The 27,291-nt window shown below is 37.0% G+C and overlaps 1 protein-coding gene across 6 annotated transcripts in view; it reads left to right on the top strand.

Moving 5' to 3' along the window:
* PTPRM (protein tyrosine phosphatase receptor type M) overlaps positions 1–27,291 on the top strand; it is a 445,383-nt gene that overhangs the window by 109,003 nt on the left and 309,089 nt on the right. For all 6 annotated transcript variants that reach the window (XM_053979855.1, XM_053979842.1, XM_053979831.1 and 3 more), the window contains exon 3: positions 25,942–26,207. In XM_053979855.1, the coding sequence (XP_053835830.1) occupies positions 25,942–26,207 (266 nt within the window). The remainder of the gene's footprint in view (positions 1–25,941; positions 26,208–27,291) is intronic.

Below are 27,291 nucleotides of genomic sequence, written 5' to 3'. Positions count from 1 at the left end.
ATTCGTGTTAGAACATGGAAGCCATGGATGTACTTTTCTCACCAGTAGATCCATATACTGTGATTTTGCATTAAGTTCAAATACGTCTGTTTAAATTTTTACCATTTCATTTTTCCCCATGACTTAGAGGGGAAGAACATCTTTCTGTCAAATTTGAATTCCTGCTTCCCCCATACTCTTAGAGTCTTTACCTGTTCTAGATGTCACAGTCTACTCTTGTGTCATTCTGGTTTCTGCTGGAGCACCATGTAAGTCCCAGTGTCATGCAGGAGGGTTGTCCCAGTGCAGGATGCATGTGCAGCTGAGCTCGGTAGCACCATCCCGAACTCAGGAGTCAGGTATTGTTCTTTCCAGCATGGCTCTCTCCTGCATGCAGTTCCACAAGAAATAGATCAAAGACACAGTTACAATGGGATGATCCTTAATGTATTCCCTTACTTATATGTTGAGAGCTACAAAAGAAAGGAAGGGAATGGAAATTTGCTAGGGGCAAATGTCTTTTATGCGAGGCCTGTGCTCAAAGGAGTTTAGAGATGCTTCTTTCTGAAGCTTTTTTACATTCATAGCTTAAAGGTTCAAGGAAATGATGAGAACCTAAGTTGGTCAGTAGCCCTCTTTCTGCACATGGGCTGTTGTAGAAATAAATCTGTAGAAGAGAAATTTACATTTGTCAGGCATTTCAGAAGGCTCTGGGAGGAAAGCAGAAAGCAAAGAGAAGCAGGTCCCTGGTCCAGTCTTTTATGTGTAAAGTATTTTAGCAGTTTTCAGTTAGGAGGAATCAAAGGCAATTACTGTTTGAGTGGCAGACAGCACATATACAGTGGATCTCACACCTTAGGAAAGGGCTGATTAAAAGGGTGGTGTCATGATTTCTTACAAGTGGTATCCCAAGAAGAAACTGAAAGAGAGGACAGGCTTTCAGAGGAGGATTCTGGGCTTGTCTGTATCCCAGGTAAGGAAGGATGCTTCTGTTAGAGCTAGCAGGGAACCTGAGGAAAGGGATATAAAACTTAATGCTTTTATTGGCATTTCCTTATAAGGTTTCCTTATTAAGCAGCCACACATCAAATGAAACACCTTCGGAAGATACAGGATGATAATTGACGAGGGTCCTGTTCTGGGGAGATCAGTTGGATATTGTGCACCTGCTCTTGAGCTAGTGCCTCTGGGAACTGATTAATCTAAAAAGCATCAGGCAGGACAAGGTGAAGATGTTACCTGTGTTTTGGAAGCTCATTGTGTAGCAGCTATAGAGATCACTATGTGTCAGAAACAAAGAAGATGTCATGTTCTGGATTAGACTTGATCGGCAACAGCATCAGGTTCCCTTCATGAGTACTATGTGCCATGTGAAATTTAAAGCAGCCCACAGCTTCAGATTTTACAGTGGAATAAATGGATATACCCTGTATAAAAAGATGTGTTACATCTTTCAGCAATCACATTTAGGTGTTACGTATGTTGTGGTGTTCTTGCCATGTTTAATTTTAGTGTGAGGAGCATTTGTGAAGGCAGAAAGGTTTTGGAGAAATTTCAATTCAGGCATTTTACTTACTTGGCTTGCAAAATGGAAGTAGCTTTATGAGTGCATGGCAGATTTTTTCCCTGTTTTTTAGTGTAGCAGTAATAACAATTGTATAATTAATAAGAATTTAATTATTATTTTAGGTACAGCAACAAAAAGCTATATTTTGCCAGGATATATTGTAGTCCCTCTTGAATTTAAATTGCCCATGTTTTAGTGTGTCTACATCCAGTTGTATGTTTAAGTTAAAATAAAACATTAAAACAGGTAATTTTAACTTCTGTGCTAGTCTGTAAAGAAGCTAAGTTAAATGGAAAAAAATGAAAAAAGAAAAAGCCATTAGAATGTGCACCTTTAATAGATAAAGTCAATTATTAGTATTTCTACATGTGTAAACCAGATTTATATCAGGTATAGTCTTCACCACTGCACAGCACCAGCAGGATATCAATATTTCTCTAAAGATACACATCTGTGTTAATTAACCTGGTCCAGCCTCCCCTGCAGTTTCATCATTCTTGTCTCCTCTTCAAGCCTGAACGTATTGGAAATGTCTCCAACTCTGAGCCGACATTCTCTGTAGTATTATGGTTCAGACTAAATGCATCCCTTCCTACCAAGTTACTCTCCTTTAGAGATATGGTGGAGGTCAGCTTTGCTGAACTGCAGTGATGTTCTGACTCAACAGTGAGTGGGTCATAAAGAAATCATCATAAAAATGTTTTATTCCTGGAATCTGAAATCTACAATTGTTATGAGATACTGAAAGATATTTAGCAAAGCACATGTGAAATTATCCTGACAGAAATAAAAAGTTTTGTGGGTTTGTTTCCAATTAATGAATTTGCCTTTAAAATTCCCAAAGAGCTCCTGAAATCTTTATTAACCCATATTGCTGTCATTCAAATAAAAATACTCCTTTGGAAAAGCTACTAATGCTACTTTGCCACCTGTAATATGGAAATAAAAATGTGCAATGCAGTGATGCTGCTATTTATCTTTTGTATTTGTCAAATAAAGCCTATGCTATGTAATATAGCATAATATAGCATAATGAATATAGAAAATCCTTTGGTATAATGTCAGCTAGCCTAATTTCTTTCACTGGTGAATCTTCTTCATATTGAAAAGAAAAGCATCTGAAATCATGTAACCTGAGGCCACTGTTTTGTGTGTTAATAGGTAATCTGCTTTACTGATGGTGTGAATTTCCTTTATTTTGCCTTTCAAGAATCTTTCAATATTGTGGTAAGGCTGAAGCCTAACAGAAGCTCTAATTTTTGTACTATGGTTGTTAAGTGAGAGATCTTTACAATAGAAGCAACCTTTAATTGCTGAAACACTTACTCAGTTTTATTACTTTGAGATTCTCGAGTTTTGTTACTTCAATTCTGTACAGTTCTATTCTGTACAGTTTGTGTGCCATCCTCCCTTCCTGGAAGAATATATTTATTTACACGAATTTTATTCTCTCATCCTTCTGTTTTAATCTCAGTATGTGCATGAGATTTCTGTGTTCAGAAAGTCTTCATAGTGCCTCTCTAAATTGTGCTGAATCCTCTAGCCACATACAGACTTTACATTTTACATCAGCTGTCATGTTTGCTTATTGTGTGCCAAATTTCTCTCTTTGCCACCTCTAACTCTCAATGCTTTTTCTAAGCATTGTTATTTTTCACGGATTCATTTCCAAGCAAAAGCTTTGTTGGTGTACTGCATTTAAACATATCAATGATGCAGAGTCTAGGGCAGTACAGACTGCTCAATTCCCTAAAGGATTCTGGGATATCCTTTTTTACCTAATAGTTCCCTGAGCTTTGCTTTGCTTTGCCTATTAAAATGTGCTCCTTTATGTTCTTCCTCATTTGAAGAAAATTTGATGGAACACTTGAAGATAGGTCTAGAAAAGCACACACATTAATATTTATGGCTGTGTGTGTTTTGACTCCAGAAGGGCTGACTAGCAACTGGATATAACCATGTTGATTTTCAATATATCTGCTGAGCCACAGGATATTGCGAGCAAGGTGGTTGCCTTTACTTTGAAAACTAACACATGAAGAGATTCAGTCTCGCTTGGCTTCTCCATGCACAGGTGCATTACTTATATTCAAGATAAGTAATATTAGTCTGCTTTTTTCCAAGGCATTCTTCAATACTTCAATACCCAATGTGAAGCTTCATACCTGCCCCTTCCATGTCAAGATTAAACTGTGAAAAAGCATGTCTTTAGAAACTGATAAAAGTTTTCTGCAGTTTTTCGGTTGCTAATTAAGTGCAAACAGCATATAGCACCAGGTTTTGCCCTCATCTGATAGTCTTTGTCTGCAATTCTGTAGTTGATAATACATGACACATTAATTATAGCATGGTAATTAAAATTTTAGCTACTGGTTGTTTTTTTTTTTTGTTCAGTAAATTCTTTGTTATGGTGTCAAAAAGTATTTTGCCTCCAATATTCTTAGAGTTTTTTACAAGAGCTGTATCTCATCACTGGAGTGGAATTTCTAAGTAAATTTTAATTTTTTTATTAAAATGTTTTATTATAATAAGACAACACTTCATTATGGAAGTTATGAGGACAGCATGCTTAAAATTTAGACATGATGTTAATTGTTAGTAATGACTAAAGAAATCAACATTGTGTCCAGTGGGGGCTTAAGCAGAATTCCAGTTAATTATGTCCATTACTGCCATGGACTTCACCTGAATCTTATCTTCTTATGCTAGTCTAGATATATCCAAATGTTCTACACAACTAAATTGTACTGCACAGTACTTTGGGAGTATAAATTTGTGATTCTAAATAATGATGAACTTCTATGCAGAGTACATGATAAAATTATTTTTCTGTGTCATTCCTCTCCTGTTCTCTTACTGCTCATACCTCTGCCTTCACATCCGTTTTTAGGAATAACAAAGACAGAGTAGCTTGTTCTGTATAGTTGTGTTAACTTAATTTGGGAGATCATAGTTATAACTCCATTACATTACAGAAATGTAGTTTTATTTTGCAATTCCACATAGTTTGTATTTTTACTTTGAGTCTCAAATGGGAGACTCAATTTGACATTTCTAATTTTATTTAAGTTCCTTTGGGAGAATGATTTTTTTGTTCATTGGTTTTTTGTTTCTTTACAATGAAAGACGCTACATGTCTTAATATTCTGTGTTTTCAAACAACAGCACTTTTCAAACATATGTATTACTTCTGGTCAGTGAGAGTGGAATACTAAGTTTCTTTAAATAAAACCCAACCAAAAAGCCATAACCCTCCCCCTTCCCCTAAACTCCAGTAAACCAAACCCAGCCTTTAAAACAATAAATTAACTACTTTCATACTAACAATTGTATAATGAAGTAGCATATTATTTAAATACTGGTGTACCAAATGTAGAACAGTTATTAAATGGTACCACACATATAGCTAAAGGGAAGAATTCAAGGCAGTAAAGTTGTGTGGTCCATATGGCTGGGAGCGGTAGTTTTTCTGCCTCTATAAAACTTTTTTTTACTTCTGAAGGACAGGGAAAGACGAACAAGGCTTCTAGATTGTCTCAGACCACCCTGATTCAGGATTAGTAGATGCTATCTTCTCAAGGCTCTCTTTTGTTTTGGGCACAGGTGGGATGCCAGCTGCTGGAATAGGCTGACAGCAGATCCAGGCTGATATTGCCACAGTTGAGGTTCCTGCAGTTCCCCTCTGTATTTTGCAGTATTTTTCAATAGAGACAAGAGAGGAACTGAAATGTTGCTCAGACTTAGGGCTTGAAGGTATGTTCTTCTTGGAGTTCTAGGCTTTTTTCATTAGCTGCATCATACTGTAAAGTACCACTTTGTTATTTAAGCATGCAGCAAACTGAAAACTGTTTTTAAGTGTAGGAAATTAGGTCATAAGGAAGACAAGGGAGTACACATATTGAGTAAAATCATCAGTGGGGAAAGAGCAAATACAATATACATCTGAAAAAGGATGCTTAGAAAATAGGAAAAGTACATATTTTCTGGTCTTGTGGTAGGTACTGTCTGTCAGCAGTCATCCTTGAAGTCTAGTTCAAGACACCATCCAGTTAATAAATGTTGTCTCATCTTGTGATGGGAGTCAGAAGAATCTATGCTGGAAGCAGGCAAAGATCATGTTGTGGTCTGAGTGGGCAAGTCTGTAAATCGTGCTGTGTGGTCAGCTGCTAGAACAGAATTTAGAAGGCAGGGAATGCTTCAAAGGTGAAATATCCCATAAGATGTTTGAAGAGTGTATGTTAACATTCATTCAAGTCTGATGCATACTGAAGCTCTCAGAGAAGTTCTTTTGGGTGTTTTCTGGTATTTTCTTTTTATACTAAAGGAATATAAAGTTGAAATGAGGCTTTCTGGGTTATGTCAAATGAATCTACCTTTCTTCATTTTGAAATGGAGTGGAATAGCTGCTGCTTTTAGAAGCCTTTCACGATTATGCTAAGCATTCACCTCCTATTTTCGTGTACTTTAAGATCATCCTTTGAAAAAAATGTGATAGGTAGGTCATACTGCTGTTTCTTTCTTGTGTTGGTGGTATACCTTCTCAGTTCATCCCTGTCAGTTTTCCTGGTCTGTCATTAGTGTGAGATCTGTGAGTACAGTATTTTTTTTTCCTAACTTAGATAAAGGATCAGCATTATCAGGGTAGGGATAGATTTCTTGCATAAGTTTACTCACTGAAATTAATGAAATGCCTCTATCTGTGACACTGCAAACATTAAAATGTGATAGAAATGCTTAGCTTTGCTGTAAGTGCTTTTGACCTGAAGCAATAGCTCTTTGTTTCAGTAAGTGCTATCTCACATAACAGACAGGATTTGTTAGATATCAGTGTTGCTTAGGATTTCACTTTTTTACTAAGGTTTGTACAACTGGAGAGGAAATACAGACATTATAATTATTTCCTATGGATTAGCTAAGATGAAGCCTAGCTTTCAGGCAGTAGTTTCACACATATTACCTTAAGCAACACCTTCCTACCTCTGTTAGGGAGCAGCAAGGGCTGGCAGTGGCTGTGCCCTCACAGATGGGGCACAATTCCACAGCATCTAAATGCAGCCAGCAGGAACAGGAATAATGCCATGCTAGTGGAATCCAAGGGGAAGTCCCAGGTCCAGGGTCCAACTAGAGGGCTGGAGCAGGAGCCAAAGGCCAGAGGCAGAGCTTCAGACAGGCACACCTCCAGCACTGCTGGGGCAGGGACTGATGCTAAAACAAGGGTAAGGGGTGGCAGGGTACAAGGTGGGATAGTAGGGTCTGGGAGTGCCTTTGGGGATCCAACACTGTCTTTTCATGCATCTCCAGCAGTAAAAAAAAAACCAATAACAGAGGAAACATTGGTTGTGTTTTTACTTGGGTTTATTGTGCAACCTCATAGGATAGAAACAGGAAGGCATGGTATAAATATATGAATCACTTTCAGTAGCAGTATGGCTCTGTTGGGCTTAAAGAGCAATTTTGGCTACAGAGGTAGGCCTTGAAATGCTTTACAGTAGCTTCTGTATGTCTGGCTGATGTGGAAGAGACTGGGTATCCATAATAGTTTAGATGGTTTTTGCCCATTTAGAAAAACAATGGCCTTTGACTTCAAAAAAATTTTGTACCTGGGGAAGCTAAAGGTTACTGAAGGTTATGCATTAAGAAATGTCCCTTGAGAAAAGACCTTTTCTTTCTTCTGTCAGCATGATCTTTTTTTCTGTTTGTTTAGCAAAACTGAAAAATAGTTTATTCCTGTTTTAATTAAAACAGGAACAGGAATTAAATAAATAAAACAAGAATTTTTCTTCTGGGGAAAAAGCCCAGAAGTTGTTAGTAACAGAATGTTTCCTGCAAATCAGCCAATCAAAGTGTATTCCCTTACTGAAAGTTGATGACCTCGGTATCTTCTATGCCTGCTAATGCCAAATATTGCTTACTACTTTGTAGTAAACAGTCTTTCTGTGCTGCTTCTGGTAGTAATAATGAAACAGTAAAACAGGTATAACTGCTTCAATGGGCTCAGTTCAACGTATCTGTCAAATAAATAGTAGTATATTGTAAGCTAAGTATTTGGACTCAGTATTACTTAGGGAGTTTGTTTCTGCTTTTCGGGAAGTAAGAAAATTAATTAAGGACGTAGTAACCATGACTAAAAAATTGCTGTTTGTTTTACTTTTCAGAACAAAATGATGTCAACGTTTGTGGATGTCACGTTTGTGGATGTGACATCCGCATTTCTGTGAACTGACAGTTACTATCCTTGTTTCTTGCTTGTCTTCTTGCATAGTAATGTAGAAGCTTGTAAACAGGAAAAACAGGGCAAGGATTGAGAAAAGTGACATTGATCTTTGATGACTTTTTGGGAGAATCATTCATCATGCAAGATAACTGCAAACAGCACATAGCATGGTCCTCATAAGCTAATTTCTTGTTAGCTGGCAGTAATAAAATTTACACTCTTATTTATCGAAAAATGTCAAATGTTTATTTCCAGACATGAGTAACACCTCATAACAACCAGGAGGCTGTGTGGTGTCCTGCATAATTTACAGATAATCTAATTGACCTATGCAGGTTGAGTGACTCACTTGAGATAATGAAAGAGTGGCAGAATGTGAAATAAAGATGGGAAATACTTAAGCTAGTTTATGATTCCTATCAGGATGCCTATATTGCTTTCCATTCCAGAACACCAATGCTGATTCAAACCTGTTCATTGAAATATAAAAAACTTTACTGAGGGAGGCACTGGTAAAATACAAACTTCTTATAATAAATATTTGCACTCAGCACTGAGTGCTTATAAGAAAATGCACCAGCCACAGTGAATGTATTCCTGCATGAGATGACAGATGTTGATGTTGCTTAGAATGTGTTATCTTTCTCACTCCAGTAAACTTTCAGGTAGAGTTTCTCTTTATATTAGTGCAAGGCTGGTAAAAGTCCTTTTTATTCTTCAGGGAATTTTGTTTCAGAAAGCCTGAGCTACTCCTCTTCATCCTCTGTTCAGAGGCAGAACACTTTATGAGTGGTCAAGTGTGAAAGTTTTCTCTCCTGGTTAATTAAACAATAATATTCTGATAGTACTTTCCAACAGTACTAAGTATATTTTTTAAAATTTCTAAGTATTATCAGGCGATGCAGATTTGTTTTCAAGATTGCTTTTGAAGAGAGATTATCTTTGGCATTTCCAAGGCTTTCATTTCAGAAACCAAGTCACCATTAAGATGTACATGGGCACTTGTCATGCTTTTCAGCATCTTTGGGATGATTGGTATGATTTGGGAATTTCTTCTTACCTAGGATCAATTTAACAATTTTGAGAATTAAAATCTGTAGCATGTTTATGTGAAAATCGGTGGAAAAATAAAGCAGGAGGATAAGGAAAATTATGTAAGTATCGAGCTTTAAGTAGACTGTTCAAAATTGTTCCACTGGATTTTCTATTAAAATGCCAAGTATTTTAAAAACAGTGAATGTTTGTATTGCTCTGTTACTATATTAGCTGAGCTTTCGTGATACATCCAACCCAAAAATGCTACTTATCTGTGCTACTGAAGTATCAGAATCATTGTTAAGTAATTACAATACTAAGTAGCCATTTATTTTTATTCTCAAACAACTAAAACGAAAATCTACAGTTGCTGTTCTAGCTTAGATTAAAAAAAAAACCATTAAAATTAGAATGACTTTGTTTTATGCTGCAAATTTGTAAACAAAGGCAAGCTACAGGGAAATAAGAGTTTATATCTCCCCATGCGTATAAGCTAAAATATTAGAAAATTTTAGTTATTTCTGGAGGTAAGGTCTCTCTTGAAGTATAAACAATGTTTCTAAGTATTTGAGCATGTGTTATGTTGTTACAGGGAATAAAATACTTTCTATTTTCCTCCTCATGCTTGATTAAAAAGGCAATGCCTAGTAATGATTTGTTTGAAAACCCTTAAGCAACATTTTTTCTCTGAAAATCTTCAATGTTTTCAGTTTGGTTTTTTTTAATGGACTGAACTAGTGTTTCACTGTTAAAAAAAAAAAAAAATCTTTTTAGATTCCACAAGATGAAAAGAATGCTATAGAGAATATCTGAAGTGCTCGTATTTTGGCTCAGTCACTGTTTTTCCGTGTGCTAGAAAATAATTTGAGATTTTAAAGGTATGAAGTACTATTTTGGTTGTTTAATGCAGAATTAAAACCAGTACATCTAAAGAATGCTTTTCACACAATAATTTAGGACACCTAATGGGTAGATAGGTAAGTGAGGGATGTAAGGGTGTGAATGCCTCCTGTGGTTTTAAGACCCAAATTGTGTGTTTAGATCAGGTGTATGCTGCTTTTTGTAGAATTGTACTTCTAATGAAGTTCAAAGGCTTCATCTACCATGTAGCCATGTTCCTGGCACCTAGGACAAACCAGACAGTACAAATGCTTATGTATGTGATGCACCTGTATTTTTAGAAATTATGATAGTTGTATCCCCACTAATAGAAATTAAAGAATCAGGATTCAAGGCAGAGGAAACAGCAAGGTTCATCAACTAACTTCTTTAGTGTGTTAATATATTGAATGCTCTTGAAACTGATGTTGTTGAATAATGAAAGGAGGTTGGGTTGTTGAATATTCAGTCAGAAGGAGGGCATGCAAGGGAGATGATCAGGAGGAAACCAAAGGGATTGATGAAGCTGGCATCCCTGATGGAACAAAGAAGCTAAGTAGAATGTGACAGGACAAGAAACTTCAGAAATTTAAATAAAGAATTGGAGAGATAAACTGTGAGAATCTTAGATCAGTTTTTGTAGGTGTGAAATAAATGCCAGTAGTTGTTAAAATAATAACACAGGGAATTAGCTACAATAAATAAAACAAAAACCAAATTCAAACCAACTTATCCTCTCATAAGAATCCTATCTTTTAATAAAAAAAAATCTTTTTCAGCAACTCTAGTTTTCAAAGGAATTAGGTTTTTGTAGAATTTCATTATTTTCCTAGTCCTTTGTTTCCTCCTCTGCTCTTTATTCTGAAGGATTGGAAGTAGTTATTATGGACTACTGTTGATGAAATTTTACTCAGAGGGTATCAAGGCAGCAATTTTTTAGCCAAGTGGAAAGATTTCTAAATCAGAGAAATGGGCTTATAAATTATAATAATTTAAATTAATCGTGTTTGAAAATATTTAGCTGGGGAAAAAATAGCATTCTAGAAAAAACGAAAGTTCAAGATTATTCCTGTCTACTTGCTTGAGCTGGACTTGGTAAGCTGTAGGTCATTCCTGAAGTATCCAGTGTCAGAATATACTGCAGAAATTTTGCCCCTGACTTCTGACAAAATCAAGGCACTCGTAACACATTCTTCTCATCTGCTAAAGCAGGTTGAACATTAAATTATTTTATGTTAGCAATATTGCCAGACCACACAACTCTAGGAAGTTCTGGATGAAGTTTTTATTTTAGAAAGGCAGTAAGAGCTTATCTACCATTGACCCTTTTCAGTCACTGCTTTTTCACTTTCCTGGTATGACCTCTCTGAATTTTATTACTGCAACACATGAAAAGGTGACAGACTTATAAAAAGATGAGAGGAAGCGGTATATTTGTAAGACTGGGCTGATTAATTCTCACTGACCTCCATTACAATAATGATATCAACCAATCCACCTACTGAAGTGATAATGAAGTAGAAGTAATTAGGGTTTAATAAAAAAATCTCCCTTAAATTATTCTTTCAGGAAATTAACTTACATTCTGTTAAAGCTTAGTGAGTCTTGCCTGCTGTCTCATGACAGGCCTTATCAAATATGATGAGCAAAGACTAGGAATAGCCTAGATGCATTTGTCTAGTAATGGTTCATTATATTGCAATGTCTGTTGAGTTACAATCTCCACAAAAAAATCAAGTTTGAGTGTTATGAAATGGGAAATATTGCTGCCTAACTGTATTTTTTTTTTTCTTTTTAAAATAAGTAAATTTCAAATGATAAAAAGCCCTCTGTATATCAAGAGGACTATGTAAGCAAGTAAAAAGAGGATTCATTTTCAATAGACTTCTTTAGTTAAAAAAAGTTAGTGTAAACTTGAAACAAATGCAAACAGTGGTGCTCAGCTTCCTGGGCATTACAGGTAATTAATTGTGTGCATAAACAGCGTTCAGTACATATCTGGTTTTTGTGCTCCAGGTAGCAACTTCTGTGTGTCAGCAGGCATTTCAGAATATGTGTTTAAAATATCCCCGCACTTAGAGGAATATCTTTATAAGAATTGTTATTCAGATATTTTAAGTGTGTTTTTAAACCTCAGTCTCTGAATTTGCAGATTGCTAATTGTGCAACATGTGAAATAGATGCTGACATCTGCTAGCTAAGTGTGCACTCACTTTCCAAGAGACCATTCTCCACTTTCCTCCTGTGTACAGCAGATGGTAAGAAGGAATAGAAGAATATGATAAGCGCAACAGAGTGAGCAAGTGGGCAATCTCAGTGTTGAGGTTAACACAGCAGTCTTAGCAAACAATCCATTTTGCCTCAGGATCTGGGCTTTTCAGTGTGCTTCAGAGTGGGTGTTTCCAAAGGGGTGATTTTGTTTATAGATTATTTTCCACCTTTTCTGAGGAAGGGCCTTAGGACACTTAAGGAAGCTGGAAGAATGGACTTCTGTTTCAAAACAAGTGAACTTACAAAGTAACTTTAAATGTATTTACAGTACCATATCTGCCATCAATTTTCAAAATCTTTATTTTTTTAATTCTTATTTTACTCTGTATTTTTCAATTTGATCTCCATTTTGGTTCGAATATATAGCCTGGAGTCTCAGTGCTTCTGTATACAAAGTACTGTCTAACACACACAAATGACACTGAGAAATGGGGGCTGTATTGTTTTTCTCTTGACTAAGTATTAGAGTTGGAGGTATTGCTTGTAATTATAGCTGATTAAAAAAATACCTGTTTAGAAGTGAAGTTTTTAGTTTGAGTATGTTCCTTTCTGCCACTGGTATGATTTCCTGCGCTGACTGCACATAAGACTTTAACATTTGGTACATTTAGTTGAAACTTCACCAATAAAACACTTGAAAATGTTGAAAGAATAAAGGTAGCCAGGTTTCAAGGGATCATAGCAAAAACTCTAGGAGAATGAACTGCAAGTTTAGTTTAGTAAATCAAACCAAAATAATATTAGATTAAATAATTATAGACAAAATAAAAAAGGCAACAGGTGAGGTGAGAGAAAATGAATCCTACAATGTCTCAGGTAAAGCTGTTACTTGCCTAAATATGAAATTATGTCACTAAGTTTTGCATTTCTGCTTTTGACACAAAGTTTTAGTCTGAATGAAACAGAAAATATTCCTTTTACTGTAAAGGATAATTGAGTCTAGCAGTTATTTGCTGTGAAATTTCCATTTCTCTTTAATATTTTAGTGTCATGTGTTTTGTTATGGTTATGTTTTATAATAGAATTCTTGTCCCATAAAATGCTGTTGAAGTATGGCTTATTTGGTTATATGAAACAGATTTTGAACATAATGACAATAAAAGGTCTGTAGTACTTCAGAAAATACATTTATAAGGGTTCATGTTTGCCGACAATGAACAGAAGTTTAATGGAATCGAGACTTCTACTACAGTCAGACACAGTAAATATGTCAGTTTGGAGGCTCAATTTTTTATTCAGTATTTTAAATACAGAAACATCCCTTTGTGAGTGGTTTGACATGCACCCAAACTATTGCCTGCACTGCTTGTTTTCATGGTTACCTTGATACAAGGCTCAGCTTAAGGATGCCTGCTTGTACACAGCAACTTGCTCTTAATGCTGGGGGCCAGAAGTAAGAAGCTGTTGATGTAGAACAAGTGAATATTGAGTGACAGGCAGGAGCATTGGGGTATACGTGTGGTAACACCTACCTGGCTGTGCCATGGTCAGCCTTCATCTCCCTGCTGCAGGAGCATCGCAGTGGGATGGGTTCCTGTGGCACTGGGCTGGTAAAGGCTGCTCCATGCTCCTCATACTGGAAAAAAAAACATTTGAAATGGGGATTGTCTCCCAACAGCCAGGCCCAGCTTGGCAGGGGCAGCCACCTCAAGGAAGGGATGGAGCAGTGGCTGCAAACTGCAGCCTGAGCCTTTATGGGAGACACCCCTGAAAGCTTCAGTAGGGAGTGACACGGCTCCATGGGCAGCACAGAGAAGCAGAATGGTCATGAGGATGCCAGGCCAAAAGGACTGCAGAAAAGAGTAGCGTGATAGAAAAACATTAATTTTAGTTTCCTAGTTTTTGTTTGACTGATGTGCATTTAAATCCAGGGGATTCTTACTGTCCTGTAAGTTTTGGCCTAGAAGCTTTTAAATGTAAGACAGAGTCAACAAAGAAGAAAAGTGCAGAATGTTTTTTTTCTTTTAGATTGGCTTTTGTTTGATTGTTCTTTATTCTGCAGCTTATTTTAAATACATGTAAACCCACATTCCCTTTTCACAGTAGTGAAAACACTTCTTTATCTCTCTTTTCCCTTTAAAATCAGTCACGTGCCTGAATATTAACTTCTGGATTAAATTCTGGGCTAAAAAAATAGTCATGAGTTTAAGTCAGTGTTGTCCAAACTTTTTTTGCTTGAGCACTGCTACAAATCCTTTAATTTTCTTGCAGACCACCAGCCACCTTCAGTATAAAATTTAATTTTTGAAAATTTTGTGCTGTAATACAGTGACATTTCAATTAGCAATTTTTAATAAAGCTGTGAATGTCAGGTTCCTGCAGTAGCAGGATCTCAGAACTCCAGAAGGCATCCTGCAGAAATACTATGCATGTACCTTCTGAATTTTTAATCCTATTGAAGACAAATTAAGTATCTTAAGTGCTTTCCTGAATGGTACTTAAGCACATCGTTAAACCCTTGTGTTAATTAGAGTCTTATGCTTTCCCTTTTTGAAAAAAAACCCACCCTGATTCTGTTGTTCTCTTGAATGACAATTTCAGTTCCTGGGATTGTGATTCATGGAAACTGGAAGAATTATTTCAGTGATGAATCAGGCCCAATTTAATATCTTTAATGCATCTCTAGCAGACTAGAACTTGAAAATAAGTACATTAAACAGTATCCTCCATGGGACTGCACAGGCAAAAAGCCCAACATGAAGTTCATTTGGTAAATATATTAACTGTTATATACACCAGTTAAATGATTTAGAAATGTTTTCTTCTGTATTTAAGGAGACTAACTAAGACATAGAAAATAACCATAGTAATACAAGACTTAAAACCAATTCCATCTGGGACTTGGAAAAAGCCTCTTCACATTTTTAAAAGAATGTGAAGCAGAATTCCCATTTTATCAGTTTGCAGACGGCTTTGGGAAGTCTGCCGGTTGCCACAGTGAAGGAAATTATTGTGTGAATAAACACAGATAAATTGGCAACCTGCACAGTATTCATTCTCTGTGATGTAGTCTGTGATGTAATCTCGTCTAGATAAGAGCCTTTAAAGATAGGCTGTACTGTAGTGGTTACCATGTCAAGAATAAAATAGCTGACAATGGATTTTTTTTTTTTTCCTTCCTGCCAAGAAGGTGTTTTTTGCAAAAAGAATTTTATTTTAGAGCTGACATGGTGTTGAATGAATAGTTTAATATATTCTTTAAGGAAAGACAATCTTTATGCTTTAAATATTTTTTTTTAATTTTTCATGTAGTGGAACTCATTCACATAACTTATACCTTGGATAACAAATACCTCTATTTTTTCTTTGCTTTAGAATTTGAAAATCAGGTAGGAAAAAGCAAATCTGAATTCTTAAGATATGTAATTCTTCTCTTTGTCATTGCTAAGTGTAACAGGATCCCTTAGAGGAGGAAACCTAAGTGAAATATGGCTTTATATACCAATATGTAGAAAATGCTGTCAGCTGTTTTTGTGGCAAAGGTCTAAGTGCATTTAAAAAAAAAAAAAAAAAAAAAAAGAAATGGAGAAATGGTGGTGTAATGGGTCTCTAATTCCTGTACAAAGCCCAGCTAAGGCAATATTCCAAGCTGATAAATGCACACACAGACAGGTATAAATCTTGGTGTAAACTAGTATTAAATTTCATTTTAAAAGCAGACCGAATTCATGGGGGTAGGGGGTTGTTTGGTTTGTGATTTATTTAAGATAGAAGTAATAGCCCCAACTGAATGTGCTATTCCATCAGCTTTAAAGCTTTCATATTGATACAGTATAAATTGACTAAAGTATATAACTTCACCTGCAGAAAGTGCAGTAGCTGATCCATTATGGCTTAAACTGTCCTGTAGTTGCCATGGGGTGCATATGTGTGCCTTTGTGCTGGTATAGCAGTGAGTTCCTGTGGGACATGAGCTCAAAGTAAAGGTCCTGAGCCATCCTGTTGCTCATCAGTGAAGCACAGGCCCTGATGTGCTTAAAATTTTACTGAGCGAGTCTTGTCTAAGGTCTCTGAAGTGTTTCTGTGGAAGAAAACTGCTGTGAATACTAATCGGAAGTAATTTGTAGTTTAACTGGGGAAGAAAACCCACTACTTGTGGTTTGGAGTCTCAATGAGTGATTCAATTTAGAAAAACAGAGCATAAAAGTATGTTTTAGGGAAGCCAGTCTGATTGTAATTATACTGTCGAGCTTCAAATTTCTGAGCAAGATTTTTTATGTGGAAGTAAAAGAATTGAAGCAACACATGGCCCATGCTAAGGGAGTTGTCAGATGAGTGTGTTGAACAGATGAGACAAAGATGGGTGCTTTGATTCAAAAGGGGAGGATAGAATAAAAACAAAATTCCACAGATGTACAGTAGATGACAATGCAATGTTTAACCTACTCTTTTAAATAGATAAGGAAAATTTCTTGTGAGTTATCTTTATTCACACTTACGAAACCAGGAGTAAATTACTCCAGTAACAGAAAAGCCCTTGAGGCTAATATGCTTCTATAATTATTGGTCTGTCCAGCAAGATTTCATAAGGCTCTCTGTTATTACGGGATTTAGGCACTACAGTAGTTTTTGTTTTCTGCCTTACACATCTGTGAAAAACTGTCAGACATTTGAGTGAAATTCAGAAGATGCAAGTCATTTGTATGTGGTGTGTTACTGCAGATACTAATCGTTGCAACAACTTTCAGTAGTTAAGAAATCATTAATCAGCCAGGTGGCAGAATGGTTTCCAGAAACACTTTGTGAGGAAAGCACAATGACAGTTAGCTTTTAAATGAGAAGTAACTTATTGCTCGGATGATCTAGAATTGGAAGAGTATACATAGGTGTGATTGTTAGCCCAACATTAACCTAGCAACCTAAAGCTGAAAGAAAATTGTATCTCTGTAAAAGTTGTAAAGCTCACTGTCTTCGTGCCTTCAGAAGCTTTTTATATTAACCTCTGTGTTTAACAAACCTTTCAACCTGTCACTGGGAAGGGAGAAGAGTACCAGTAGCACTTAACCCTGTTCTTGGAGATGGTCCTTTTCAGATAAGAGTAACATGGATCAAGCTATGATCCCCTCTCCCCCAGCCTTTCTACATTTACTTCTGCAAAGCTTTTATCTGAAAAGTAACTGGTTTACCCCAGAAGCTCCCCTGAAACATGTTAAAGCTGATTCCTGCTTATCTCCTGAGTATTGTTTCTTAAATGCTGAATTGCATGGTTGAATGGTTTACAAAAATAATGACTAATGTTATTGGTGGTGCAGCAAAGAGAATGTGCTTAGAAAAGAAGAGAAACTTTCTGGGCAGCAGCAATAATTGTTAGCATGTGCTGGTTAGTTTTACAGATACTTATCTTCTGTGACAGAACAACTGGCCCATGCTTTGAATGCCAAGTTATAATAAAATGCAAGTTGATAGGGTAAGTGGCTCACTGGAAAACGCAGCTTGCCATTTTGTGTGCTGCTCTCACTGCATGTGCAGCTGTTAATCTGGGGACCAAAGGCAGGAGCCAGGAGTCAGTTGGATTGGGAAGGAGCAAGCATGGGAGAAATAGAGGGGTAAAGGGATAAATGAGTCTCATCTCGTGTACGTATCTGACTGCTCAGCATGCTGCTGAGACTCTGCCTGGTGCTTGATTACTGCAATCTGTCCTGCCTTCTTACTAAACCCAGTTTCTACCATCTTGTCTGTTCATGCACTCAGGTCTTCAGTGTGTATGTGAATGCTCATAAACTTCAAAACAAGTTAACCAGAGAGGGGGAGAAGAGATTTGAGTGCCAGGAGCTGCTGAGGGACCATGAAAGTCAGGGGCTTTTGGGTGTAGGGGCCAGAGCCTGGGGAGGAGCAGGGTGTGGGTTCCTCTAGCAGAGTGAGATTCCCCTAGGCTGAAGAGGAGGAACAGGGCAGGGCTGTCAGTGCTTTATGTGTGAGTGCTCTGTGTGTTCACAGGGATGCTGATAAAGGCACTGTTTTTCTGTCTGTATTTGATCTGTCATGCCATCTTTCTCTCATTCTCTCTCACTGTATATCTGCCTGCCAGTGCTGGGAACACCAACAGCTGGATCTGGGGACATGGAACTGTAGCAGCCCTGTGTTGGTCAGGCAGGGAGGTGAACACTCACCCTGGTTCCCGAGAGTAGCCTAGATTTGGCTACTCATATGCTTTGTGGGTTTTTAGCCAGTGTTTGTATAATTTCATTTTTTCCCAGAAACAGGTTTACATCTGTTTTTACATCCTTGTTAAGGAAGTTAAACAGCATTTTGTTTAACAGTTATGCAAAAAATCCAGCTAGCAGAACCTCATCCATGTTTACTAGGATTTCTTCATTAACAGTTGCTTCAGTTATTTAGCTTTTAATACATTTGATGTGTTCTCTTATGCTGCTGTAATCAATTCACTTACTACGTTAAGCTCTTCATAGAAGTGTTAGATCTTTAGCTGCTGTGGTTTCAGCAATAGTTGCAGTCTCCTTCAACTGTACACCTAAGGGTTCGCTTTTTTTTTTAGCAAGGCCCATTTGTCTGTTACAATGTTGATTGTTGCTATTTCTATCCTTACCCTTTAATCCTTTATGTACCGCATCCTGTATTTTGACTTCCCTTACTTTTGTTCAGGGTAAATCTAGCAGATGTGCCTAGCAGACCTCTTCCAATCTCAATGCAGGTACACAGGCTAAACAATCAACCAGTGGAGCTGTGCTCTATTAGGAACAAACAAGGCAAGGAAACATCTGTGAATGTAGCCTCTGAGGCAGGGAGAGAGCTTTTGTGCTGAACAAGTTCTATTCTGTTTGTGACGTTCAAAACTTCATCTCATTTCCTTGAAAACAGAAGGGACATGCAAAAAATTCTTTATACACATACTGTCATTCTGTGTGTGACAATGAGTGGTTCAAGGTGTCTTTTAAAATAATTTTTTATATGTATATTACATGCTGTGGTAAAGTCCACGGTTGGTAACTGCGTGCTTTTTGGTTAGGGAAAGTTCTCAGAAGGGGAGAAAAGGATTTCTTTTTTGAGAGCATCTGGCCTTGGGAGAAGCTTTTCCAGGGAACAAAAGGATAGGCAGTAATAGATGTGCTAACTGGGGAGCTTACACTTGGGAAGTTTTCTTAGAGTAATGGGGAAGAAACACAAAACTAGTCCAGACATGATGAGAAGAGGGAAGATTTTTCTGCTAACCTAGAGGAGAACAAATAGAGTTTGTTGAATCCATAAGGGCTATTGAAGATTGCTGGTATGCCAAGCAGGTCTGGAGGAAAAGGGCCCTTGTTGCAAAGATGTAGTTGGCCAGAAAATGTGTTTGTTTTCAAATGGCTGTATTTTAACTCTCTCTCTCAAAAGAATCTGGGTTTTCAGAAAGAAGACAGTTTTTGAAGTTTATGTTCTAATAAAACATCATTTCTTTCAAGCCCTTTTGGTATTTTTTGGTGTGTTCACTTTAAAGAAAAGGTGCGGACAGACCTGTCTCAAAGCTCTGGCATGTTTGAAATCCAGTCATAGCATAAAAGTTAAAAAATGTTATAGCTGGTGAAATACATTAGGTCAGCTTTAAAGATATCCAGCTGACTGCATCATGAGGATTCTTGAGAGAATTTGAAAAAAACTATGCATACCTTGTTGAGGAAGCTTTTTATCGTGTTTTAGAAATCGGTTCTCAGTCTTAGCAGTTTGTAGCACAGTTCCCACTGGCTGTAGAAGATACTGGTGAAGCTGCAGAGCATATTAGGATAGACAAAATCTGGGATGACAGAAATGAAAAAAGAACATTGCCCTGCATGGGACTTACCTCTTTGAAACACAAAAGGAGCACAGCTCCTTTAAAAGTGAAAAACTCTCCCAGTTGATGGCTGATGTGGGTTTCCTGAGTGACTGGGGCTGGGAAGAAAACCTTCCCCCTGTGGTGGTACTGCTCCATTGCCTCAGGTCTGGGCTGCATCTAAGGTGGCTCTCCAGGGGCAAGAGGAGTGGCACAATTCCTTGGAGTCCACACCACACCTGACCTTCCGTATCAAACAGAGGGAGAATTACCTTGTAGATGCATTTCCTTCTATTCGGCAAGTCAGGTTTCCTGTTATAAACAAATAAACTAACCAAACACAAAACTTCCCATTTGTGTTCACGAGTGGAATTGCAGTTCAAATGTGATCCCTTTTCCCCACCCTTCAGAAGGTTTTATACAAACTAAGCATTAACTTTGTTCTATATCAAAAGTAGTCTAAATGATTCCGTGATACTAGGACTCTGGAAAGATCCAGACTGTCCTCTAATTTTAATTACTTGAAATTCATTTTAGTTAAGTGTTTCAAATATATACCTACTCCCTGCTTTAGAATGCTCAACCAGAATTTGCCTGTGCCAGACCTGGGGAGATGCTGTTGTAAAGCTTTGTGTTTTAAAACTCTCCTTGGGTCTGCCTGTCCTCAAGTCTTATCTTACTTTGATTTCTGTTTTTCTTAAAATGCAATGATTGCTTCAGAAGTTGAATTTGAAACTTGAGACAACTCTCTCAGAATTTATGCACATACAGTTTTTTTTCTCTAATAGCTTGTGAACTTTGTATGTCCCTACTATACATTGCTGGCTTTTTTGTAGAGATAATATTAGTTATATAAGAAGTAGCCTTCAAAATGTTGGTACAGTGTTTGAAAACATTGAGTAGTCATGAAGAAAACAAATAAGCAGATTACAGGATGAGTAGTCAAAATCAATAAATATTGAAAAGGCTTGAATAAACAAACAGCATTAATCAGAAAGCAGGGGTTTAGTTTTCTTTATACCAGCTATTGGAAAAAGGGGCTGCAAACAATACAGGATTCAGAAATATATGATTTAATGTCCAAGCTTGATAAAAGCAATTTCTAACAAAATTATGTGAGATGTGTCTATGCATGTGAGATGAGGAAGAATTTTAAGAACTGAATTTAGTGAAAGAATTATAAGGCTTATTAGTCTTATTAATTGTTCTGCTAAATCAAAGCTGGCATTATGTGTAGAAGTGAATTGATCTTTTAAAAAAATACACAGGAGTTACAGTGGATTTTTTCCAAGAGTTTGAATCGTTGCAAATTTGGAAGATAAACAGCTTGAAAGTTGAGATTAATGATGTTTTTGGGATGGGTAATAAATAATGATTGAAATTGCCATGTTAAATTTGAGTAAATATTGCTCAAAAGAAGACTTAAAATTCACCTGGAGACAGTAATGGTTTGTAAGTTAATGAGCAGAACTGATGGGTGTTAGCTGAGGCACTGAAGGGAAGACTCTCAGCTGGTGTATTTTGGGACACCTCATTATGCCAGTTCATGGGTGCCAGTGTCTCTGATGTTTGTGTGCACATTTCTACTGGGTGATGTCTGGAAGTGGTGCATTTGAGTGAAAGTTCCAGCTTCTTGACTAGCATGACTGCTAGTCATGCTTTGAGAGTTATAGCAGCCCTGTAATTTTCAAATGTTACCTGAAAATGTATTTTCCTTTTTCTATAATATTAGTAAATAATAAGAAAAAGTACTGAAGAGAAAGCCTGTTTTTTTTGCAAGCTTTGGGAGTTAAAGTGCAAGGTGGACTGTTCCTAAATTCAGGTCCTTTGCTTTCTGCAGTACTTCCAAGATGGACTGTACACATGTTTGTTTATGGAATACAGTAAATAAAAGAACACTTCTGCTGAGTTTGCCTTGTCTGAAAGTTACTCATTATGCTTGAGCCTCACAATTCATCTGCTCATGCACAGCAGTTCCAGTGTCTTGAATAGTTCCACACTTAGTCTTGGGCAATCAGATAGTTGCAATCTATTGTGAATGATGGCTGTAGGGTTGGCTGGCATTTAGGGAATCCTGTTTTGCTAAAAAAAGTAGCCTTTTGTATGTACCTTTCAATCCAAGCCTTTCTGTGATTCTATGAACTGCCCAGTCACAGCATTTATGAGACCTGTCTGCACCTCAAGGGTGTTCTGTTAATAAAGTAATACACAGAATATGTGTTCTTAAAATCAGACTTTTTGTTCTCCATCATTTAGCACATTTTCCAAATATTGAGAGTCCAAATCAACCAATAGTAATGCCTAAATAAGTTAAAGACCAGTACTTTTTTAATATTCATTGGGAAGACTAATAATTTGTTCTCAACCATGTATAAGACTGGTGAAAAATCAACAAAGTAACTTTCTTTGCTGATTAGTCACATTTTCTTCATGCATGAAAAATGATACTGCATTCAATTTCATTGTGTTTGACATTCCCAGTATAAAAAGGATCTCTTAACAAGGTGAGGTGACATGGTGAAAACTTGCAGAAGTGACTGGAAAATCTCTGTTATGCCATTCCCATCATTTTTTGTAGGACAGTATGTTGTTTTTCCAAGTGTCAGATTTTCGTTTTTAAACTTTTTTTTTTTTTAGTTCTGCCACTCTATCTTTTGACCATCTTTTTGTGTCCAGTATTTCACAGAAAATTTGTTTTCCGAAAGAAATTTGAAAATCAACAGAAAGTTGATTTATGCTAATGAGAATGACCAGGATATTTAATTGCCCATTTACTCTGGAGCAAATCCGTATTTTCTTTTTTCAAGTATTGCATCTTTTTAGAATTAATATTTACACAAACCAAATACCTGCTGAACCATTTTTCAATGAGGAATTGTAAACAGCAATGGTGACTTCAGGAAAACTACTGCTTAGCTATAACACTGAAATACATGTGATTCAGCAGGGTTGTGGACTTAAGAAGCCTGAATTTAATGAATGATGAGCACCATTAGGTTTTACTACATTGCATGTAGCGCCTAAACATAGCCCTAAAGACTAAACCCAAGTAAATCCCATTTAAACTTTTTGGCTGAGGAAATTATCATCATCCATGTGCTTAAACATGGAAGTACACTTAGAGAAATTAAATAAGTATGATAAAATTAGTGTATTTATAGTAGGATGCGCACTTGATATTTCTTCTTAGGAATGAGTTCTCAGTTGATTATAACTTTAAATGTTTTCTTGTGGAATCGTTCAATTCTGGCAGATAACTGTTTCCTTGTAGATATACCAGTGTATTGTTTCAGTTATTTTTAATATGTATTTCTTATGAGCCCCAGTATATGAGAAGCTGTTCTAGAGAGCTGATCCACTGTCAGAAAGTATACTGTGGGGATTTTTGTTGTTTGTTTGTTGGATTGATAATTTCCATGTAAAAAATCTTGCCAGTTAATTTGTAGTAAATTCATGAATGCTTTAAGTATTGCTCTTATAACTTAGCAAATTATACCTATTTTAAGGGGTTTATATTTTAAATGTAAATAAATTAATTGAATGGCAGAGCATGTACTAATTGATGGAAGGAGTATTAGTTTCTTTCCTGCCTGTTTTAAGAGAAAAACCATATTCAGTGACTTCTGTTTATGTTACCAATGAAAAATGATTTTCCCCAGTATATTATAGTAACAGACTGTGAGTTAAATACAGAGTAACGCCTTTTAGGAAGTAAAATATTTATACTTCTTTGTATTAAAAGTAAGTTCCATTTTTGTCAATTTTATGAACTTGTCTAGAAAGGAAATTATACTTGATAAATAATTGAAATGCAACGGCAAAACTACTATTATTGAATAGTTAAACCTGTTTAACATAGAGATGCAGTCTGGACAAAGGTTCTCAAACATTCCATTTCAAGAAATTACTTGAATTTCATTAGAAGGTATTGTCACCCATCAAAGTAAGAAAAAAAAATTAAAACTTGGTTTCTAATAATTACATGACAAATGTGTATGTGTACTTACATTTTTCTAAGAACACTTAGTTATGCATTTGTAGCAGGGAACTATAACATATCCATTTCTGGACTTGTGAAAAATGCAGGGTTTAAATTATCTCATGCATTTTATTGATATGTTTTCTTTCCAAAGTAGATATTGAATTTTTTTGATACCATAGGTTATCTGTTAATAGAATTCCTTCCTTTTCATTTGTTCAACCCATAAATATCAATGTCTCAGAAATCATGTTGTATTTTTCTAACGTCTGTACAGTCTTTCAAATTCCATAGTTCTGTGGCATCATTATTTTGAAGGTACACTTCAATGAAACACATTAATAGGCACTAAAAAACAGAGTATAAACTGACTAGCTGCTCATGTGAGAGTTGTTTGAAAGTGACTTTAATTGAATACTTTTGCATTTCTTTTAATTTGCTGTTTTAAGTTGTGACCATCATATAAAATTCAACCCCAGCCTTTTTTTTTTCACCTGTAAAGCTTACTGGTTTACTTGTATTTGCATTTGTTCATTCTTTTGTCACCTTTTGAGGACAGGAGACAATTGCCACACTTAGAGAAGTAGTTAATTTGTGATTAGCTAGAGGAAGGCTAAGGAATTGAGAATATTTTAGACTCTGTCTGCATCACATACTGCATCCAACCATCCGAACACATAAAATACTCTTAAATTTCATTGCAACTCTTGTGTTGGATTGACCCCAGCTGGACACCAAGTACACTCCCCTTCATCCTGGTCTCAACTTCACTCTGGAATTGTCTCTCTCCTCCCTCCCAGCAGTGCAGAGGGGCAGGAAATGGTCAGTTCATCACAGCTTGTCTCTGCTGCTCCTTCCTCATGAAGAGTAGGACTCCTCACAGTCTTCTCCTGCTCTGGTGTGGGGTCCCTTCCCACAGGATGCAGTCCTGCAGGCACAGATTGCTCCAGCATGGGTCCCACACCAGGTGACAAATCCTGCCAGTAAACCTGCTCCAGTGTGGACTTCCCACAAAGTCACAGCCTCCTTTGACCATCTGGTTGATCTGGTGTGGGGCCCTCCACAGGCTGCTGCAGGTGAACCATCCGTGGACTCCACGGGCTGCAGGGGCCAGCCTGACTCACAGAGGTCTGCACCTGGGCTGCTGGGGAATCTCAGCTCCAGTGCCTGGAGCACCTCCTCCCCCTCCTTCTGCACTGACTTTGGTGTCTGCAGGGCTGCATCTCTCACGTATTCTCAGTCTTCTCTTCAGCTACAATTTTGTAGTTTTCTTTTTTTCCCCACATTTCTAATTACGTTATCCCAAAGGCTCTGCCAGCATCACTGATGGGCTCGGCTTTGGCAAGCAGTGGGGCTGGCTGTCTTGGAGCTGACTGGCACTGGCTCTGTAGGACATGTGGGGAAGCTTCTCACAAGAAGCCACTCCTGTAGTTCCCCCACTACCAACAGCCTTGCCAGGCAAATCCAGCAGAGACCGTGCATGTAGAAGCACTCAGATAGCTGAGACCTGCTGTGGCAAGCACATTTCTCTCTCTCTCAGGATTTTTTATTGAGGTGCACAGAGAGAAACGAAAGAGAAAACAATTTCTATTTCTGCTCCTTGTTTTTCTCTTGTGGAATGTGTTTGGAGAATTGTTTACCCAGAGTGATCGCTTGGTTGGATCATGGTGGATTGTTTGGGCCTGATGGCCAATCGGATCCACCTGTGTCTGGACTCTGGAGAACAGGGTCACGAGTTGTGAGTTAGTTAGATATGGTAGTTAGAGAAAGTAGCATGTAGTATTTAGTATCCTCTTTTATATAGCATATTAATGTATTATAACATAATTATAATAAAGAAATCATTCAGCCTTCTGAAATGGAGTTAGACATCATCATTCTTCCCATCGGGTTCGCCGACATCTACAACAACCTACAGTTGATTCTGTACTACCATCTGTAGGTTTATTGCAGTGCAGGTCGCTTCAGCATTTGGGGCTTTTGTCTCTTTCTTTCCCCGCCTGTAGACTAAAAGATTGTAATATTTACTAGCTTTACAAAAGAATGTTGAGATTCTGCAAAAGAAATTTGAGATCAAATACCTACCACATACATATTACTCTTATGTTAGTAGAAGCAAAGAAAAATGGTTGAATTATTATTATTATTATTATTATTATTATTATTATTATTATTATTATTATTATTATATTATGCTTTAGTTACAGATATTACCATATTAAGAAGAGAAAAATAAGGCAGAAATTGAATCAGTCACTTTGTTTTTGCAGGTTCTTTCATGTTGTTGAATACATCTGGAAGATTTGCAGGACAGAAAGCTCATCTCCTGATGCCCCATCTGAAAGAAAATGATACACATTGTATTGATTTTCACTATTATGTTTCAAGCAAGAGTGGAGCCAGCCCTGGCACTTTGAATGTATATGTGAAGGTTAATGATGGTCCTGTTGGTAACCCAGTCTGGAACACATCTATCACTACCACTTGGAGCAGAGCAGAGCTGGCAATTAGTACTTTCTGGCCCAATTTTTATCAGGTATGTCTTACTTTCTATGAAATTTTGTTTCTCATAATAGCTGTCTGGTTCTTAATCCTCATTTTAACTTTAAATCAAAATAACTTTCAGTATTTCTAGTTGATCATCATCTTAATCACATTTTTGTACATGATGCTAAATGTTTGTTTTTATATACATATGGCTGTTTTTCTATGTTTATGTATATTTATAGAAGTGTGTGAAATGCACATATGCTCTAAAGGTGGATGAACTAATTATGCTGGAAAAATCTAGAAATTTTGCCATTGATTTCAGTCAATTATCTCTTTTTCTCTATAATAAATTCACTTGTTCTTTCAGTTCAGTAGGGATGCTGGAATTGAATGCCAATAGATTTTATTACAGTACAGTCTTCAAGTTTGATTTAGATCAGCAATACTTGTTGCTTTAGAACTAGCAGAATCCTTTGAACCCTCAGTTCAAGTCTTAACTCTGAATGCAATATCCATTTGTCCAGTAGTAATCATAAATATAATAGTATCTGTCAGAGGAATGGGATTTTGAGTGCATCCTAAAGTTTCAGGGGAGTTTCACTTGACAGTCCCTTACGACAGTGCTTTTTTGTAGGAAGGTTTAGATTATACAGTTACTTACTGTTCTGTAGTAGTTCAGTGTTTTTCTTCCTTCCTCCTATGAAAATACAGTCTGTCTCCACAAACAAGTAACTTAGTTTAATAAGAGCAGACCAGTGGCATAGAGGTGTTACTGAGGCTCCTGCATCTTCACTTGAAGTTTGGAAAGTTGAATTGTATTTTATTTGTTTGCCCGTACTGAATACTGTCACCATACTTATGGTTTGAAGCTTTCTGAAGAAAAGCCATGACAAAGATGTCAAGTTCCTTGACTATAGACCTCCCTAGGAGGTACAATGTTGCTCTTCCACCATGCTGTTCCAGACTGGGACACCCTGATTCCTACAGCAATGCCCCAGGTACTAGTGTCACATGTAGCAGAGTCTTGTTGCAGTTCCTGCATTTGCTCTTTCAGGTAACCAGGTATTTGTTGTCCCATTATATTGTAATAATGAGTTTGGCAATGTCTACTGCAGGTACCCTGGGAGGTT

This window comes from Vidua macroura, chromosome 1, assembly GCF_024509145.1.
Source record: "Vidua macroura isolate BioBank_ID:100142 chromosome 1, ASM2450914v1, whole genome shotgun sequence".
Classification (NCBI taxonomy): Eukaryota; Metazoa; Chordata; class Aves; order Passeriformes; family Viduidae; genus Vidua; species Vidua macroura.
The sequence above is the reverse complement of the archived record's forward strand: the minus strand, read 5'-3'. Positions and strand labels throughout refer to the sequence as shown.